The sequence below is a fragment of the Cucurbita pepo genome, chromosome LG07, assembly GCF_002806865.2.
Source record: "Cucurbita pepo subsp. pepo cultivar mu-cu-16 chromosome LG07, ASM280686v2, whole genome shotgun sequence".
Lineage (NCBI taxonomy): Eukaryota > Viridiplantae > Streptophyta > Magnoliopsida > Cucurbitales > Cucurbitaceae > Cucurbita > Cucurbita pepo.
Genome location: NC_036644.1, coordinates 3,983,181 through 4,001,160, shown reverse-complemented (window position 1 = coordinate 4,001,160; position 17,980 = coordinate 3,983,181). Strand labels below are relative to the sequence as shown.

General features: G+C 37.9%; 2 protein-coding genes and 1 pseudogene across 6 annotated transcripts; 2 read left to right on the top strand and 1 right to left on the bottom strand.

Moving 5' to 3' along the window:
• The first annotated feature begins 2,348 nt into the window (after positions 1–2,348).
• Positions 2,349–7,580, top strand: LOC111798569 (pentatricopeptide repeat-containing protein At2g01860). Of its 5 annotated transcripts, XR_002815721.1 has the most exons (4): positions 2,349–3,343; positions 3,437–3,940; positions 5,152–5,875; positions 7,263–7,580. XR_002815721.1 is itself a non-coding variant. In XM_023681806.1 (2 exons), the coding sequence occupies exon 1, from the start codon at positions 2,425–2,427 to the stop codon at positions 3,928–3,930; it is 1,506 nt and encodes a 501-aa protein (XP_023537574.1). In that variant the 5' UTR covers positions 2,351–2,424; the 3' UTR covers positions 3,931–3,940; positions 5,152–6,217. The 5 variants fall into 5 exon arrangements, 2 of the variants coding, with proteins under 2 accessions (XP_023537574.1, XP_023537576.1); XR_002815720.1 differs by having other exon boundaries at positions 2,351–3,940; positions 5,774–5,875; XR_002815719.1 differs by having other exon boundaries at positions 2,351–3,940.
• LOC111798804 lies at positions 5,418–11,596 on the bottom strand (annotated as a pseudogene).
• A 2,718-nt stretch (positions 11,597–14,314) lies between these two features.
• Positions 14,315–16,009, top strand: LOC111798803 (glycosyltransferase family 92 protein At1g27200-like). The gene has a single exon (XM_023682137.1). The coding sequence runs from the start codon at positions 14,315–14,317 to the stop codon at positions 16,007–16,009; it is 1,695 nt and encodes a 564-aa protein (XP_023537905.1).
• Positions 16,010–17,980: the final 1,971 nt, after the last annotated feature.

The window sequence follows — 17,980 nt, the reverse complement described above, 5'->3', positions numbered from 1 at the left end:
CATTGTCCAAATGTACTTTTGGGTCTTTGTGTCCTCTTTCTTTTCTACCAAATGCACCCTACTGTGTGATTTTCTGTCAAAAAAATGTCATGCTTAGACGAAATATGAGTTTGAACATGGTTTAGTGTACAGCAAATGTTGGAGGGCTTGATATTAGTTAACTGCTGAATATGCTTATGATGATAGTTCATTGAGCCATTTAATTGCTATTGTATTGTATTACGAGTGGAATACAAAAATGGCATGAAAGACTTTTTTTTATCGAAAATGGAAATGTCAGCAAGAACAGTAATTTGTTTGCCCCAGCTTAGTGTAAGTTGCAGTATCAATCATATGATTAAATTTACCATTATCTATTTGTCAATAATGAATGATCATTTAATTTGATTGGTGGCTGTATGAACTATGATTAACCATACGCTAGTACTTTCAATCATTATCGTACCACTTCTAAAGAGCTGGACACTTTACACATCCAAAATCTACCTCCATTACTTTGGCTACAATCTCAGTATAAGATGTAATGATGAGCGAAGGTAACCGCAGGCACAAGTAATTGAAGAGCACGTGTAGAACAAATAGGTCAGCAACATGTCAGTGTCACAATCGCACTCTTGTAATAATGGGATAGTGATTGTGCGACACTTGTTCTAATCGAACGAATAAGTCAATCGTGAAATATTTGAACGTCGTAGACAACGTCAACGTATGTGAGGGCCTAGAGACACGCTGCGAAAAAATGTTTAGAAAATGTGCACAAGGAAATACATTTGAAAATGGTTTGAAACATATAAACTTAGGGAAGGAAGAAGTGACAATTAGTTATATCCCCTATAGTACATTTTGGGGCATTTTAGCTCTAGTGGGTGTAGGCATGGTTTTGGTGAACGGTCATACACCCCTGTATTGACCGAACGTGAAACAGTAAAGGCCTATCTAGGATGAAAGCATGTAAAATGAGTTTAGAATAGACATGCAACCATGGACAACATGTCTTGGACAAGCAAGACTGAGACATCTATCAGGCGGTCATAGGCAACACGTTTTGGACAAGCATAACATTGACATCCTCCCCACTCAATTAGTTGACGTCTTTGTCAACCGATTCAGACAAGCAAAATCAGGACATCTGCCATGTAGCTATAGGCAACATTAGACAAGCAAGACTGTGACACTCAACAATTTGCATGGTTACACTTTTATTGATTCTTTGTATATATTTAAATTTTAAAACACTAAACAAGACCAAATGTGTTTAGTGTTGATTCTCAAACACATTATATATTCATCTTGGTTTAAGTCAAAATAGGCTCGGACACTCTTCTCTTCAATTGAGAAATAGAGACACCATCAAATTTAAAGGGCAAGTACATCTTGAACCATGGACGATTTTTAGATCTAATTCTCTAACAATCAATTCAATGGAGTTCGATCAAAAGCTTCCAAACTTTGTTGATGGATCAAGTCTTAAATCAAGTGGAGAAAGAATCCTCTTAAAAAAAAAAAAAAGTAGAGAATGATACGAACCAATTCATCAATCATGCCCGATAATCTTCAGGGAAGATGTGAAGAAAATGTTGTTTAAGAGGCAACATTCATATTTTAATGCTTTTATTTACTTTAACTTACATTTAAGTAGTGATTAATTATGATCATAAACTAGGAATGTTACATCTTAAAATGACTCATGGTCAATGGTTTTCATTTTAGGACGGTATAAAACTATGTATGTTTTATTGTAAAGTAGACTCGTAAAATGCAGTGAAAGAGCATTTGAAGAATAAAAGAAGAAGCACATGACTACTTCATGCAGGCCCCACTTGGCTTGGGGGATGTAACTCAATTGGTAGAGCTCTTCACTTGCAATTGGGTCGTTACGATTACGGGTTGGATGTCTAATTGTCGGGTTGGATGTCTAATTGTCCAGGCGGTAATGATAGTATCTTGTACCTGAACCAGTGACTTCACTTTTTCTAAGTAATGGGAAAGAGGACCAAAACATGCCACTGAAAGACTCTACTGAGACAAAGATGGACTGTCAAGAATGTAAAGGAGGTAGGATCGTACATGGACGGTAGTTGGAGTCGGTAGCTCTCTTCGTGTTCCTTCATTTGGAATCCCTGGGGAAGAGTATCAAGCTGACCCTTGCGAACCGCTTGATGCACTATCTCCCTTCAACCAGTTGAGCGAAACGCAGCAAAAGGAAGGAAAATCCATGGACCAATCCCATCGTCTCTATCGGTAGGAACTATAAGATCACCCAAAGACGCATTCTTTTAGCCAATGATTAAGTTTCTTTGCAATGTTCACGGAATTGATCGTAAAATAATCCTCATAATTTTGAGGGGCTAGTTTTACAATTACGTGCCTCTTTGCGCGCTAATAAACAGAATTTGCAACCTGCAAAGCTTGCAGCTCAGAATCATGGATTCCCTGTTCTCAACCACTACAATCTCTTCCATTCTGGTGAAACGAAATGGAGGAGTTAGCTGCCAGATTCCGATGGCTCATTTCCAGACCAACTCCAGAAGGCGGCCACCAAAAAACCTCCTCTATCCACGGCGGACCAAGCTTCCCCCTGATCCCGGCGTCAATCAATTCTTGAAGAAACGAACCTCTGGCCCTCACCCTGACACATCCTTACCAGATTTGATTCCGAGTGAGAAAATCGGACCGCCGGAAGAAGAACTTGACGAGCTTGAAGAAACCGCTGCGGATAACTATTTCGCCAATGATGATAACGACAGTGATATTGTTTGGGATTCGGAAGAAATTGAAGCTATTACATCACTCTTCCGAGGGAGAATTCCTCAGAAACCTGGTAAATTGAACCGGGAGAGACCTCTTCCTCTCCCACTTCCTCACAAGCTACGACCACCAGGGCTTCCTAACCCTAAAATTCGCCCAAGAACAGCGGTTTCTTCGCGTGCACTGATGTCTAAGCAAGTCTATAAGCGCCCCGATTTTCTTATTGGCCTTGCAAGAGCGATTAGAGATCTGCAACCGGAGGAGAATGTGTCCAAAGTTCTCAATAGGTGGGCTCCGTTTTTGCAGAAGGGGTCGCTGTCGTTAACGATCAAGGAGCTAGGTCATATGGGTCTTGCTGATAGAGCTCTAAAGACGTTCTGTTGGGTACAAGAGCAACCTCGACTCTATCCAGATGATCGTGTTTTGGCCTCTACCGTTGAGGTCCTCGCAAGGAACCATGAACTTAAAATACCTTTCAACCTGGATGAGTTCACTAAACTTGCGAGTCGTGGTGTGCTCGAGGCAATGATGAGAGGGTTTATCAAAGGTGGGAGGTTAAGCCTTGCTTGGAAGCTTCTTGTAGCTGCCAAGAACGGTAAGAGAATGTTGGATCCTAGCGTTTATGTGAAGTTGATATTGGAAATTGGTAAGAACCCTGATAAAAACATGCTGGTACTTGCCTTACTAGATGAACTAGGACAAAGAGAAGCATTGAATTTAAACCAGCAAGATACATCAGCTATCATTAAGGTCAGCACAAGGCTTGGTAAATTTGAAATTGCTGAAAGACTTTATAGCTGGTATGTTGAATCTGGGCATGAACCCAGTGTGGTTATGTACACTGCTTTAGTTCATAATCGATATTCAGAGAGGAAGTATAGGGAGGCATTATCTGTAGTGTGGGAAATGGAGGCTGCTAAGTGTCCTTTTGATCTTCCTGCTTATAGTGTAGTGATAAAGCTTTTTGTTGCTCTTGGGGATCTTTCAAGGGCTGTTAGATACTTTGCAAAGCTTAAGGAAGCTGGTTTTACCCCTACATATTGTATATATAGGAACTTGATTACCATTTATTTAGCTGCTGGCAGGTTAGCCAAGTGTAAGGAAATCTACAAGGAAGCAGAGAATGCTGGATATGTCATGGACAAACAAATTACTTCAATGTTGTTGCAAGCAAAAAGATGATACATTTCTAGTAAGAGATTTATTATTTCCAATCTTGTTTATACTTTGTGTCATTGGTTTGTACCACCGAATAATTACTAGTCTTGTTTCAGAGTATTGCAATTTCATTTTCATTGCACTAGTCTGTTATTTGTCCTGGTGTTTTGAACCTCTCAACTTATTAAGAACGTGTTTGTGGGTGATTTTAAAATGGCTAAAATCACTTTTATCACGTTTAAAACCACTCCAAAACATGTCTTATACCATTCATTTTAATGTTTGATTTTACACTTTTAAACGGGATTCACATACCATCAAAATTGATTTTGAATGAATGCACATGCTTGGAGTGATTTTGGTTGTAACAAAAGGGATTTAAACTATTTCAAAATCACTTTCAAACATGCCCTAAATGAGCTAATCTCTTTGTTCCCTCTCGATCTGCCACATTTAAATTGATGCTTCTGATTGCTTCGATGGTTGCGAGATAATTTGTTAGCTGGGAGCATAAATGTTTCTGTATAGAAAATTTCTTGGCTGCCATTTTCATTTATCCTTCCTTTTGGTTATATATGTAATCGCACCAAACAACTGCTTAGGCCCTATTACACTTGGTTGCTATGGAATCATGTGTAGGATATTGAATTCTAGGGAGGTTTGGTGCCATTTCCTCTTATCTTCTTTTTTCATTTGGCAACATTGCATCATTGTATTTCAATAGTACATCTAAAAGTACAATTGAATTTTTGCTTCAGCATACATATTGTCTACATATCCTCTTCTGAACACTAATAAAATACATTATACAAACTGGCTCATCAATACAAATTTTGACATATACTGATCAGTAAGCCTAATTGATATGAACCAAAAGACATCAATCATACAATATACTTCAATGAAGATGTGAAGAAAAAGTTGTCAAAATTATCAAAAGATGTTTCAATTCATGCCACGTTGAAGAAGAATGAAGTTTGATTGTTATAAATTTTGGGTGAGTTACAATTTAGAGTTAGTGTATTTTAAGACTTCTTATTTACTGTTACAATTACATAATGCTTAATTATGGCCATTAAGTATGAATGTTACAACTCTTGGAATGTCTTTAATAGTTTCATTTTTTAGGCTATATAAAGTCTTGTATGTTGTATTTGTAAGCAGACTTGGAAAATGTAGTAAAAGAAGCATTTGTGCTCTTCTTTAGCCAATGGCTAAGTTTCTTTGCAATTCTATGTAGTTTAGGTTGCATGTAGAATCATTCAAGCTCGACATGATCAATCTTGCTTGTGGAGTGATTCGAATCTCAATCAAGTGTTTTTGTGTTGAGATATTTGATCAACAAGAATCATTCAAGCTAGATATGATCGATCTTGCTTGTGGAGTGATTCGAATCTCAAACAATGTTCTTGTCTTGAGATATTCGATCAACAAGGTAATCCGAATCTTACTCCCCTTGTAGTGATTCCTTATCTTATCACTTATTCTAATTCAGATTCTTTTCTGCTATCTATACCTTCTAATTCCACTGCTCAATGTGGTAAGTCTATGTCTAGATATGTCTCATAATATTTTACCCTTTCTGTTGTAGATATAGTCATCACAGTTGTGCTCCTGGTACCGTAACTTCCCTGTCTGTTGAAAATTAAAACGATGTGAAAAGAACTGTATCAAAATCCCAGCTGTAAATAAATGTTGTGAGATCCTACATGAGTAGGGAAGGAGAACGAAACATCTTTTATAAGGGTGTGGAAACCTTTTCCTAGCAGACGTGTTTTAAAAGCCTTGAGGGGAAACCCAAAGAGGACAATATCTATTAGCGGTGGCCCTATTTGCTTACCATTGGGTGTTAATTGGACAAACGCAGGGCTCAAATTGAACTCCAAGACGAGGGGGCATATATGAGGCAGTTTTCTTTCATCAGCTTTTACGGTGTCCCTCATTAATCTCTGAATCAAGTATTTCTCAGGTATTTCACCTTCATCAAATATAAGTAGCTGTTTGTTAAATTTTAGCCTCAAGCTCTGTGCGTGTAGAAAGTCGAAGCACTCGGCCACTAAACATCTTATCTTTCTTCCTTCTTTCATTTTTCCTTGTCCTTTTTGCTTCTTATATCTGAATATATTGTTATATGGCTTGAATAATGTTTAGAAACCTTATGCCAAGAGAATGAAGCTCTTCATTAGACAGCACATGTAAACCAGGAGGAACCTCCTGAGTCAAAATGTGCTCGTTCTCCTTTTGATCTGTTGGAAATGTAAACCATGGTTTTTGAACAAATGTCGAGTTAAACCCATTATACTGATAGATATGCTTCTGCCTTTGTCTCTGCAAATTCCTTTGGACTCTTTGTGCTCTGTTATTTAATTATTCTGTCAATGAGTGAGGATAATGTAAATGGCTTTAATCCTGCCTTTCCTGTCAACGGGAAGATTTCCATGGCTTTTGGTCTCAGGTAGGACATCAAGTTCCAACACATTAGTAACCAATGCAACCCTACCTTTCCTTGAACATTCTAGCAAATAGTGTCCTCACAAGACCTTGAACATTCTAGCAAATAGTGTCCTCACAAGACCACTAACAGATATGCTAAGGAGAGGTTTTACTCCCTTATAAAAAAAATGTTTTGTTCCCTTCTCCAACCGATGTGTGATCTCACAGTCTACCCCATTTAGGGTCTAGCGTTCTCATTAACACTCATTCCCTTCTTCAATCATTGTGGGATCTCCCAATCCACCCCTCTTTAAGGTCCAACATCCTTGCTGGCATACCACCTCATGTCCACCCCTCTTTCAGGGCTCAACCTCCTTGCTGGCACATCAACCGGTGTCTGACACTAATACCATTTGTAACGACCTAAGTTCACAGCTAACAGATATTGTCCTCTTTGGACTTTCCTTTTCGGGCTTCCCCTCGGAGTTTTAAAATGCATCTGCTAGGGAGAGTTTTCACACCCTTATACATAATGTTTCGTTCCCCACTCCAACCTACATGGGATCTCACCCTCACCCGAACCACATCTTCAACTCAATTCCATGATAAATGTTTCAAAAACAGTTCATTTTTTAAAAGCAAAACCCATCTTACCACAACATGGAAAACAGGTACTAAGGACTGGAAAAGAAATAAATAAACAAAGGATACCAATTGTTGAGTATCAGCTGCGTTGAAGGAATGCTGGGTAGGATATACTATGATTAGCAACACAACCAGTTTAAAAACCAGAGACTTCACATCAGTGGGTGCATTTATATGATTTTGAATCAGGCAATTACGCCACCACATTAGATTTTATCTCTATCTAAGTCTTAAAATTTAGGTTTTGTTCCATCAAAGTTCTTAATTTTTTTGTTCAGGAAAGTCGGCCCTAACAAATCCAGCAGCCTGCTGTCTTTGATGGGATGCTCATAAAGTTATTAAGTTTAAAGTTATTCAATTCCTGGAGTTATTCATTATGTGAGTTAAATACTCGGTGTCTAGAGTCTTGAGTTGTTTAGTTCAAGTAAAAAAGTATCATTCGGAGCGTATAATATTTAGTTTGGATTTAAAAAGTCTGTGTTTGAAGTGTAAATAACCTATAGTGATATACGTGCTTATGTTAACTACTTTTTTTCTACATTTTTATTCTACTATAGAATTAAAGCTACTCGTGGCTTAGTTCGTGATTGTGGTAACTTATGCATAACAAGTATTTAGACACTTGAGTACTCAATTTTTTAATTGATGTTATTTTATTTGAGTTCGATATCAAACTAATTATAAGTAGAATTTTTTTAGTATTATTATATACTAATAATTGCCCAATCATTGTATCATAATGTGGAATGTGATTAACTTTGATGTGTCATGTGTCATTGTTATGCGTGTATTCCGCTTTACTTTTTGTGGACATTCTTGCTTTCCAAGCTTTTTATTTGATTTCCATTTTTCGTTATTCAACCCCTTCTGAAATCATATTTTAAAGTTCATTTTAATTAATTTAATATCGTCAAAATATTTGATATGATTGAAACTGTTGCACTATACGATCTCGATGCCAATGACATATTTTATATGCATAGCCTATCAAATTGACGTTAATTCTTTGCCAATGACATATTTTATATGATTAAAAAACATATTGATCTCTCTTTAGCTCATGAGTTCAAAATATTATTGCAGATGAATTTCCCCGACGTGCTTTTTTGGTCCACACTCTAAGACTCAAATATGATGGGATTTTAATACTCTCAAACCCGAGTAGAAAATAGCAAGTGTAACAAATTATGGAACAGAACAAATATAATTTTTATAACCAATTTAAAAGTAATTCACATGTATTACCGATCAATATGAGAAATATAATATAATAAATTAAGGGACGGGTGGAGAAACGCTATTGGGCGGAGGGAATTTCGATTGATTTTGGCGCCAGCTTTACAATAATTGATTTGTTTAGAAAAGAAATTGAAAGGAGGAGCTTATGATGCAAATTTATATGATAAAGAAATGAAAGGAATTAATGTTGCTTTAGCCTTAGAATATGGAAAAACCTTAGGCTATTAACCGAACCAATGAATGATTGCCAACCATCAAATATTTTTTTTTTTCGGTTGCCATTATAATATATACAATATCATTTAGAATCTCTCTTATCGTGATGTAGGCTGACTCGGGAAGAATAAAAAAAATAGTCAAGTTTTTCGATTTTTTAAATAAGTCGACTTTAAGTGTAAATACAAAAGAAAATAGTATAAAAAAATAAGACCGAAATAAAAGTCATAAAACCGGTGGTGACTCTCAAACCTAGGTTGTCTCTCTATGACCACCAGATTTAGACCGCTTGCATCCTCGACTAGCATCTAGTTGTTATCTAAAAGATAATAAAAATTTGAGTGAGTAGTTAAGTTACCATACTCTGAACTTGACCATAATGCATACACATGAAGCTCTAAGTTTTGGGTTATGAATTCAAAAGTCTTGATCAATATGCCTGCTTGTCCTTGACTCATGCACTTGTGTGGTCGGGTTCTGAGTTCAAAAGTCTTGATCAATATGTTGTATGTCCCTGACTCGTGCACTTGTGTGGTCCCTCACCCTAGGACAGGTTTAAGGAGAGTGGATCTCAATGGGCTATCCACTTCTTTTTCCACACACACAACACAGTGCATAACACTAGTTCTGATCTTAAAACACTCTCCTAAAAAGATGTACTAGATCACATGGTGGATAAAAAATATGAACGTGAAAGAAACCTATGCTCGAGATATAGACTAAGATTCGAAATCTAGATTCGGCATATAACGACCCTGTCATTCCCCTAAATCTTTTGCGGCATAATCAAAATTTGACATCTTGCAAAATAGTGCATCCTACCAGAAATCCAGGTGAGGAAAACATAACATCGTGATAAGTGGGAGGTCTAGACTGTCCTAGGGCAAGGCAAGTCTGGGTAGAATGGTACTTAGCTATATGAGTACCATATTACGCTTAGGATGCTATTAGGCTTAGGACTCCATTATAACTTTATAATGTCATTCTCAAGTCTAACTCCGTAATTTCATAATTAGATGTACTATAAAATTTCAGGTCATTTAGAGGTCACTAAAGCAATAAAACATCATAATAGGCATAGCCGGGCATTTTCATCATTTTCATTTTCATAATTGGTTTATGCTCTAGACATTCTCGTATGACCTTCAAATTTAGCATGCACCACAATTTCATGCACCACTGTGAATCAATTTCATAATTTACTCAATTTTATGCCTTATTAGGTAATTACCAAGTAAAACGTCCGCTCTTAAAGTGTGGTTCTTGTCTAATACTTCAATATTCACTTAAAATTAAGTAAACTCAACTGGCACATTTCCAAATGATTCCTACAAGTATTTTTTTACACCTTAACTACAATTGATCCTCTGATGACCAATTTATAAGAGAGCAAAGCTCGGTTATTCAAGTTCTAAAATCTAACACTTATTTTTTTTATAGGAAAGAGTGAATTTCATCTCGAAATATTATGTTTTCAACTCCCTATTTAATTACTCAAAATGGTAGGCATATCGAATCAGCTACAATAGTCATTCTCACTTATACAAATAGACGGACAAGCCTTCGTGAATAGAAATTCTAACTTATTCCGGATCAAGATAAGACGCATATAATCATAAGTAAATAATCTTCTTAATTAATAAATATTTAAGGAGATTAAATATTTCATGATCTAATTTCATGCAAACTGGTTGTATAAGATACCAACTTTTAAATACGTCAATCTCATATTGTTCCAGCTTTTTCACGAATAACCTTTATTTTTTCATATAATAAATAATATTAAATTTTAAAACAAAATATTCACAACTATTATTAAAAATTAAATCATTGCCAGACTTCAGACATAAATCTCAATATTCTTGTCGTAGCCCAATTGACGTCCTCCCTTTGCCTTTGCTTATGACTTCGAGTATAATCTCTAAGTAACTTTTGGGTATTACTACTCCTCCTGAAATTCAACCACTTCTTATTCTTCTTCTTCATCGAAGTCGACAAACACGGTGGTTCCTAGGGGATTTGTTGAGATCAGCGTTCGTCTAATCCTCACTCTTCTCACTTACATTGACAGCAATGACACTTAAAATTTCAACCTCGACAACACATTGTTGAAACACATCTAAATTCTCGTCAAGGCCCAAACCAATGCCATGAGAATAGACCGGTTATTTCGTTCAATCTCTCACCCGCCGAATTTATCAATTCAAGCCATAGAAGCCCTTCGATTATTCATCTTCATACAACGATCTTCTCCATAAGGATTATAACGAATCTTGTTCAAATTTGAAATTATCTCATTTCACCGTTAACAACTGATTCTTGAAGCTCTTGTCATTGTTGCGATCGTTTGTATGGTCGATATAAGTTGAATCAATTGGGATATATATGCCCCAATGATGAAGTTGGATTGATATCCAAAATGATGATCCCATAATTTGTGGGCATAGGAGTAGGGCTAGGAATATGGAGATGTGTATTAAAAAAAGGGGGAAGTTAGCATGTGAGTTGTATCTTAGTAGGCAATCAAAGCATATATTAATAAGAACTTGATTTCTTGAGAATGCCATAAAGCTAATTGGAATCAACCCAACTTTATGTACAAGATTTGGATCTTTTTTTTCTTTTTTTCTTTTTCCTCGAGTATATATGCGTTAAATTCGAGTATATTCGAGTATAGAAGAAATATATGAATGAACTGATATCATCACGTTCAAACGAGAGAGATACTAAAGATTTCTTGAAAGCATATGAATATAAACAAAATATGTTGAAAAAATTTGTATTGGTCTACGATAATAGTCTTAAATCTCAGGAGTAGTTCAGGATAAATAGATAGTATGGGTCGCAGCGGATGTAGATAAATATTGTGATGTCACCCATTGATGGGGGAGAACAAAAACACTATTTATAAGGGTGTGGAAACTTTTCACTAGCAGACTCATTTTAAAGCCGTGAAGGGAGCCTGAAGGGAAAAGTTGGACAATATCGCTAGCGATGGATCTAGGTCGTTACAAATATTAAATTCATCAAGTGTAACGACTCGTGTCCAGGATTCAGACTCTGAATTTGACACCTAATGATCCATGTATTTCGAACGATATGGTTACTTACTCTTCTTTTTTAAGAGTAAAAACTATCCTCACATACCAACACCCATGTTAGCATGTTTTGTCCTCGTTCACATGTTTCTTAAGAAAATTTACAACAACTATCCTCACAGACCAACAAACATGTCAGCATGTTTTGTCCTCATTCACATGTTTCTTAAGAAAATTTACAACAACTATCCTCACAGACCAACGCACATGTCAGTATGTTTTGTCTAGAAAATTTATAACAACTATCCTCACAGACCAACACACATGTCAGCATGTTTTGTCCAAAAAATTTACAACAACTATCCTCACAGACCAACACATATGTCAGCATGTTTTGTCCAGAAAATTTACAACAACTATCCTCACAGACCAACAAACATGTCAGCATGTTTTGTCCTCATTCACATGTTTCTTAAGAAAATTTACAACAACTATCCTCACAGACCAACGCACATGTCAGTATGTTTTGTCTAGAAAATTTATAACAACTATCCTCACAGACCAACACACATGTCAGCATGTTTTGTCCAAAAAATTTACAACAACTATCCTCACAGACCAACACATATGTCAGCATGTTTTGTCCAGAAAATTTACAACAACTATCCTCACAGACCAACAAACATGTCAGCATGTTTTGTCCTCATTCACATGTTTCTTAAGAAAATTTACAACTATCCTCACAGACCAACACACATGTCAGCATGTTTTGTCCAAAAAATTTACAACAATTATCCTCACAGACCAGCATGTTTTGTCCAGAAAATTTACAACAACTATCCTCACATACCAACACACATGTCAGCATGTTTTGTCCTCATTCACATGTTTCCTAAGAAAATTTACAGTAGATCGCCTAACATAAGATTCCTCCAAACAAAACAACTTAGTTTTGAAATTCTTATGATTGAGCATAAAAAAAATATGCATCGTGTTGGTATAGATAATACTTTTTTAGTCATCATACTCTCATTCAAATATGATCTCGATTCATTTATATATCCATTTGTTATTCAGGTGTCACATCAAATGTCGAATATGAACTTCAAATTCTTATCTCAATCTTTAAATAAATAAGTTTTAAAATATCGTACCACTTATGTAAGCGTGAATTTGACATATAAGTTTAAAAGCATTTTCTTAAAATATTTTAATAAAAATAAACTCAAGTCAATAGGATAATTAATGCATAATTCAAATTTTTAATTAACAAAAAAAAAAAAAATTCTTCCAAGTGTCCAAATATTTATTATTAATTATATATTAATAAACCCTAATTTGGCAACTTACTGAACCTTAGAAGTGAATAAATCATATTTTAGTATAATAATTAAATATGTTAAGTAATTACTTTAAATCGAAAATTATTATTTTAATATTATTAGATAATGGTTGAGAATACGTAGGGCGATTAGTGTGTGGATGGTCGGTTGGTAAACTGGATATGTTAGCGTATGCGCTGGGCTGGGGTCAAAGTAACCCCGCGTCCAAACAAGGGGGCTCCTCCGGCACTCTTCTTTCCCTTTCTAACCCTTGACCTTTACGAGTCAACTTTGTCCATCGCACACGTTATTCTAATTTTACCTTTATTTCTTCCTTAATTTTATTCCCTTTCTCTTTATTTCTCTATAATTAACATATTCAATAATAATAATAATAATAATAATTAATTTTCATACGTTTATTATATTAAAAAAAAAAAAAAAACTATGAGAGTTTATGTTCAAAGTGGACAATATCATACCATTGTGGAGACTAGTGATTCCTGACATGGTATTAGAGTCATGCCCTAAACTTAGCCATGTCAATAGAATTCTCAAATATCGAACAAAGAATTGTGAGCCTCGAATGTGTAGTCAAAAGTGACTAGAGTGTCGAACAAAGGGTGTACTTTGTTCGATGGCTCCAGAGAACGGAGTCCAACCTCGATTAAGGGGAGGCCATTCGAGAGTTCCATAAGCCTGAAGCTTAAAGTGTACTTTGTTCGAAGGGAGAATCCACATTAGTTAGTGGAAGATCATGGGTTTATAAGTGTTAGGAATCACAAGTCTCCACAATGGTACGATATTGTCCACTTTGAGCTCATGACTTTGCTTTGATACGAGGTTATTATTAGACGTTCAAAAAAACTCAATAATCCAACCCAAAAAGCAAGATTCAAATAAATAAACAAAAATCAGATTATACATTTTTTTTATTATTATATAATTCTATTATTTTTTTAATTCCATGATTATTTGAATATAAAATAAAATTTTGAATAAATGATTTAAACAACTCAAGCCAATCGGACCCAAAAAGGATTTTAATGGTTTGATTGAGTTGAGCTGAAGAGTTGTTTTTATTGAAAAATTTAGAACACGAACTATTGAGTTGGGTCTAAAAAATTTCAACACAACCTAATCGAACTCAGTCGGGAAAACCTAATCCTAAATATATATTTAAAAATAATAATAAATTAATTGGAAAATGGTATTTGATTAAACTAAATACAAAAATAATAATATAAAAAAGAATTGCGTGAGATTAGATTAGGTGGTAATAAAATTAAGGAAATATTCCGGAAATTTCTGTGTAATATATTTAAGCATTTACTTTTTTTTTCAAATCCCCAAATTCATTCCTTATTTTTAATTTCCATGTGGATGACTAAATACCCAGCAGGCAAATACGACCGCCTATCACGGCCTTCCACGTGTCCTGACCTCCCTCATATATAACCCCTTCACTCTCCTCCCCCACCCCGCGCCGGCTGTGACGCAGCCTCCATTAAAACAATGCGGCGGAAGCCTCTTTCCACTCTTCTATTCGCCGTCGCGCTCTTTCTCGTCTTCGCCTTTCAACTATCCCGGAAGGCCTTCTTCTACGGCGGCGACCTCCCTTTCCCCTCTTCCTCCGCCCTTCTTACGTCTCACTCAGCTAATTCCGTCGCTCATTACGCTCTCCATGAAGCGGCGTTCCCGGAGAATCTCGCTCACCGGAGTCGCCACGTGTCCTCCATTCTCGATCCTATCCCCACGGTTTCCTCCCTTCTTCTTCCCGATTGGGAGGTTCTTTTGATTTCTTCAATCGACGCGCCGCTCTCTTCGCCGGATTCTCTCCGGGGTCTCCTCTGTGTGTTTCAGAACAATGATACTTCACCGGCTAAATTCTCCGGGAGTTTGGAGTTTAATTCTCCTGCTATGTTTAAATGCCTTATGCCGGAGAGTGTCCGCCGTCTCCGGCCGTATTTTCAACCACTGCTAACCAACTCGCCGGAGAAGGTGTTTTCTTCTCCCATGCCGGAATTGATCAGGTGGACTTTCTTCGCTTATGAAGCTCTCGAAACAGAGGACGACGTCGTTCTGTTCGTCAAAGGCGTCAACCATCGCCAAGGCAGTAACCGCCCCCCGACTGGTTTAAAATGCGTGTTCGGCGATGGCGATAAAGCCGTTAGAACCGCCGTTACCAGTTCCGTACAGGAGGTTTTCCGATGCCGTCATCCCAATTTAACGGTGCAAGAAGATCATCACCAGAAATTCAAAATCACTCTCGAGATTCTAGACGGCAAAGGTCGCAGCGTCCTCGTTCCGTCGGTAGCTTATTACTCGCCGCGACGCCGTATCGCCGGCGGAGAAACCGAGGCGAAATCGACTATTTGTGCTTGTACGATGGTTTACAACGTCGGAAAATTCTTGAAAGAATGGGTGATTTATTACTCGAAAATCGGCGTCGAGAAGTTCATCTTGTACGACAACGGCAGCGACGATGAAATTTCGGCGGTGGTGAAGGAATTGAATAAGGAAGGATACAATATCGAAATCGTGTTCTGGATTTGGCCGAAAACGCAAGAGGCTGGATTCTCTCACAGCGTTGAGTATTCAAAGAGATCGTGTAAATGGATGCTGTTCATGGACGTCGACGAATTCATCTTCTCTCCGTCGTGGTTGAATTCATTGAATCCATCGAAGGAGATGCTGAAATCTCTGCTTCCGGCGGAGAAAAACAGAGTCGGAATGGTAACGATCATGTGCAACGATTACGGACCGTCGGATCGAATCTCGAATCCGGCGGAAGGCGTAACACAGGGCTACAATTGCCGGAGAAGAGTAGAGGAAAGGCATAAATCGATTGTTCTATTGGAGGCGGTGGATGAATCGCTGGTGAATGTGATCCACCATTTTCAATTGAGGACGGAGTTTCGATCGAAGCAGATGAGAACAGAGGAGGCGGTAGTGAATCACTACAAGTACCAAGCGTGGCCGGAATTTCGGTTGAAATTCCGGCGGCGCGTATCGGCTTACGTTTTGGATTGGACGAATTCCGGCAATCCGACGTCTAAAGACAGGGCGCCGGGGCTCGGGAACTCCGCCGTGGAGCCACCGGAGTGGCCGAGGAAGTTTTGTGAGGTCAGGGATGATCGGTTGAGATTACTGACGCAGAGATGGTTCGGGTTGCAGACGGCGGAGGGGTACAGAATGACATGGCAATGATGACGATTGACTGATGTATTATTGTGAATATTCTTAGGGTTTTTTTTTTTTTTGGAAAATAAAAATAAAATTATTTTTTCACAGAAATTTATTTTTCTGATGTAATATTGAAATTTTAAGCACCCTGATTATTTTTAATTATTTATTTAGTTATTTTATTTTAATTTTACTAATATTGCGTTGAATAATTGACGAGGACAACCGAATGAGACTTGAGAAGCTTACGTGTATATTAAGTATTGGTTGAATAAACAAAGTTTGGCATAATACCAAGAATCTATATTTGAAGATTTATATCAAATTCTCAAACGTTTTTTATTTTAATATTTAAATTAATAGATAGTCAAGGTTCGTTCATGACCAACTCATCATGTGCATCGTGTACATGAAGCGATTCTAGTATAATGACCCGAACAATTCGAATAGAGTTCACAATAACCTAACTAAAAAATGTCGACCCACAAACCGAACCAAATTTTCAATTTTTTTAACCCAACTTAACCTTTTATAGTTTGGGATGGATAATTGGAGTTTGTCGAGTTATTGGATCATATAAACACTATTCAGCATCCTTGCTGGCACTCGTTCCTTTCTCCAATCGATGTGGGATCACCACGAAAGGCCCAGCGTCCTTATTGGCACACTGCCTTGTGTCTACCCCCTTCAAGGAATCGGTGTGGGACCACAACGAAGGGCCTAGCGTCCTTACTGGCATACTATCTCGTGTCTACCCTTTCAGGAAATTGATGTGGGACCACTACGAAGGGCCCAGCCTCCTTACTAGCACACTGCCTCGTGTCTACCCTTTTAGGGAATTGATGTGGGACCACTACAAAGGGCCCAGCGTCCTTACAAGCACACTGCCTCGTGTCTACCCCCTTCAGGGAATTGATGTGGGACCACCACGAAGGGCCCAGCGTCCTTACTGGTACACTGCCTCGCGTCTACCCTCTTTAGGGAATCGATGTGGGACCACCACGAAGGGCCCAGCGTCCTTACTGGCACACTACCTCGCGTCTACCATCTTCAAGGAATCGATGTGAGACTACCACAAAGGGCCCAGTGTCCTTATTGGCACACTGCCTCGCGTCTACCCTCTTCAGGGAATCGATGTGAGACCACCACGAAGGGCCCTGCGTCCTTATTGGCACATTGCCTCGCGTCTACCCTCTTCAGGGAATCGATGTGAGACCACAACGAAGGGCCCAGCGTCCTTACTAGGACATTGCCTCATGTCTACCCCCTTCAGGGAATCGATGTGGGACCACCACGAAGGGCCCAGCGTCCTTACTGGCACACTGCCTCGTGTCTACCCTTTTCAGGGAATCGATGTGAGACCACCACGAAGGGCCCAACGTCCTTACTGGGACATTGCCTCATGTCTACCCCCTTCAGGGAATTGATGTTGGACCACCACGAAGGGCCCAACGTCTTTACTGGCACACTGCCTCGTGTCTACCCCCTTCAAGGAATCGATGTGGGACCACCATGAAGGGCCCAGCGTCCTTACTGGCACATCGCCTCGTGTCTACCCCTTCATGGAACAGCCTCCTCGCTAGCACATCGCCCAGTGTGTAGCTCTGATACTATTTGTAACGACCCAAGTCCACCACTAGTAGATACTGTCCTCTTTGAGCTTTTCCTTTCAAGGCTTTAAAACGCGCAGAAAGGTTTCCACACTCTTATAAAAGATGTTTCATTCTCCTCTCCAACCAATGTAGGATATCACATATACACTTATTGGTTCATTTTAACCAATAAAATATCACTCATATTTTGTCAACATCGACCCAATACACGCGAAATTTATAAGCAAATAAATGAAATTTTATATGAAAGAAAAGTCAAGAAGTGACATTGTTGATAGTTAAGCCTAAAGTAGAAACCAATTAAACTTCCATCACGCCATAAATTCTTAATTGGACACCCAATTGCCACTAGAGCTTATCCAAAGAAATAAAACTATATTAT

Bases quoted from the DNA above. Each gene is read 5' to 3' on its own strand.
- LOC111798569 (XM_023681806.1), top strand. From the start codon at position 2,425: ATGGATTCCCTGTTCTCAACCACTACAATCTCTTCCATTCTGGTGAAA.
- LOC111798803 (XM_023682137.1), top strand. From the start codon at position 14,315: ATGCGGCGGAAGCCTCTTTCCACTCTTCTATTCGCCGTCGCGCTCTTT.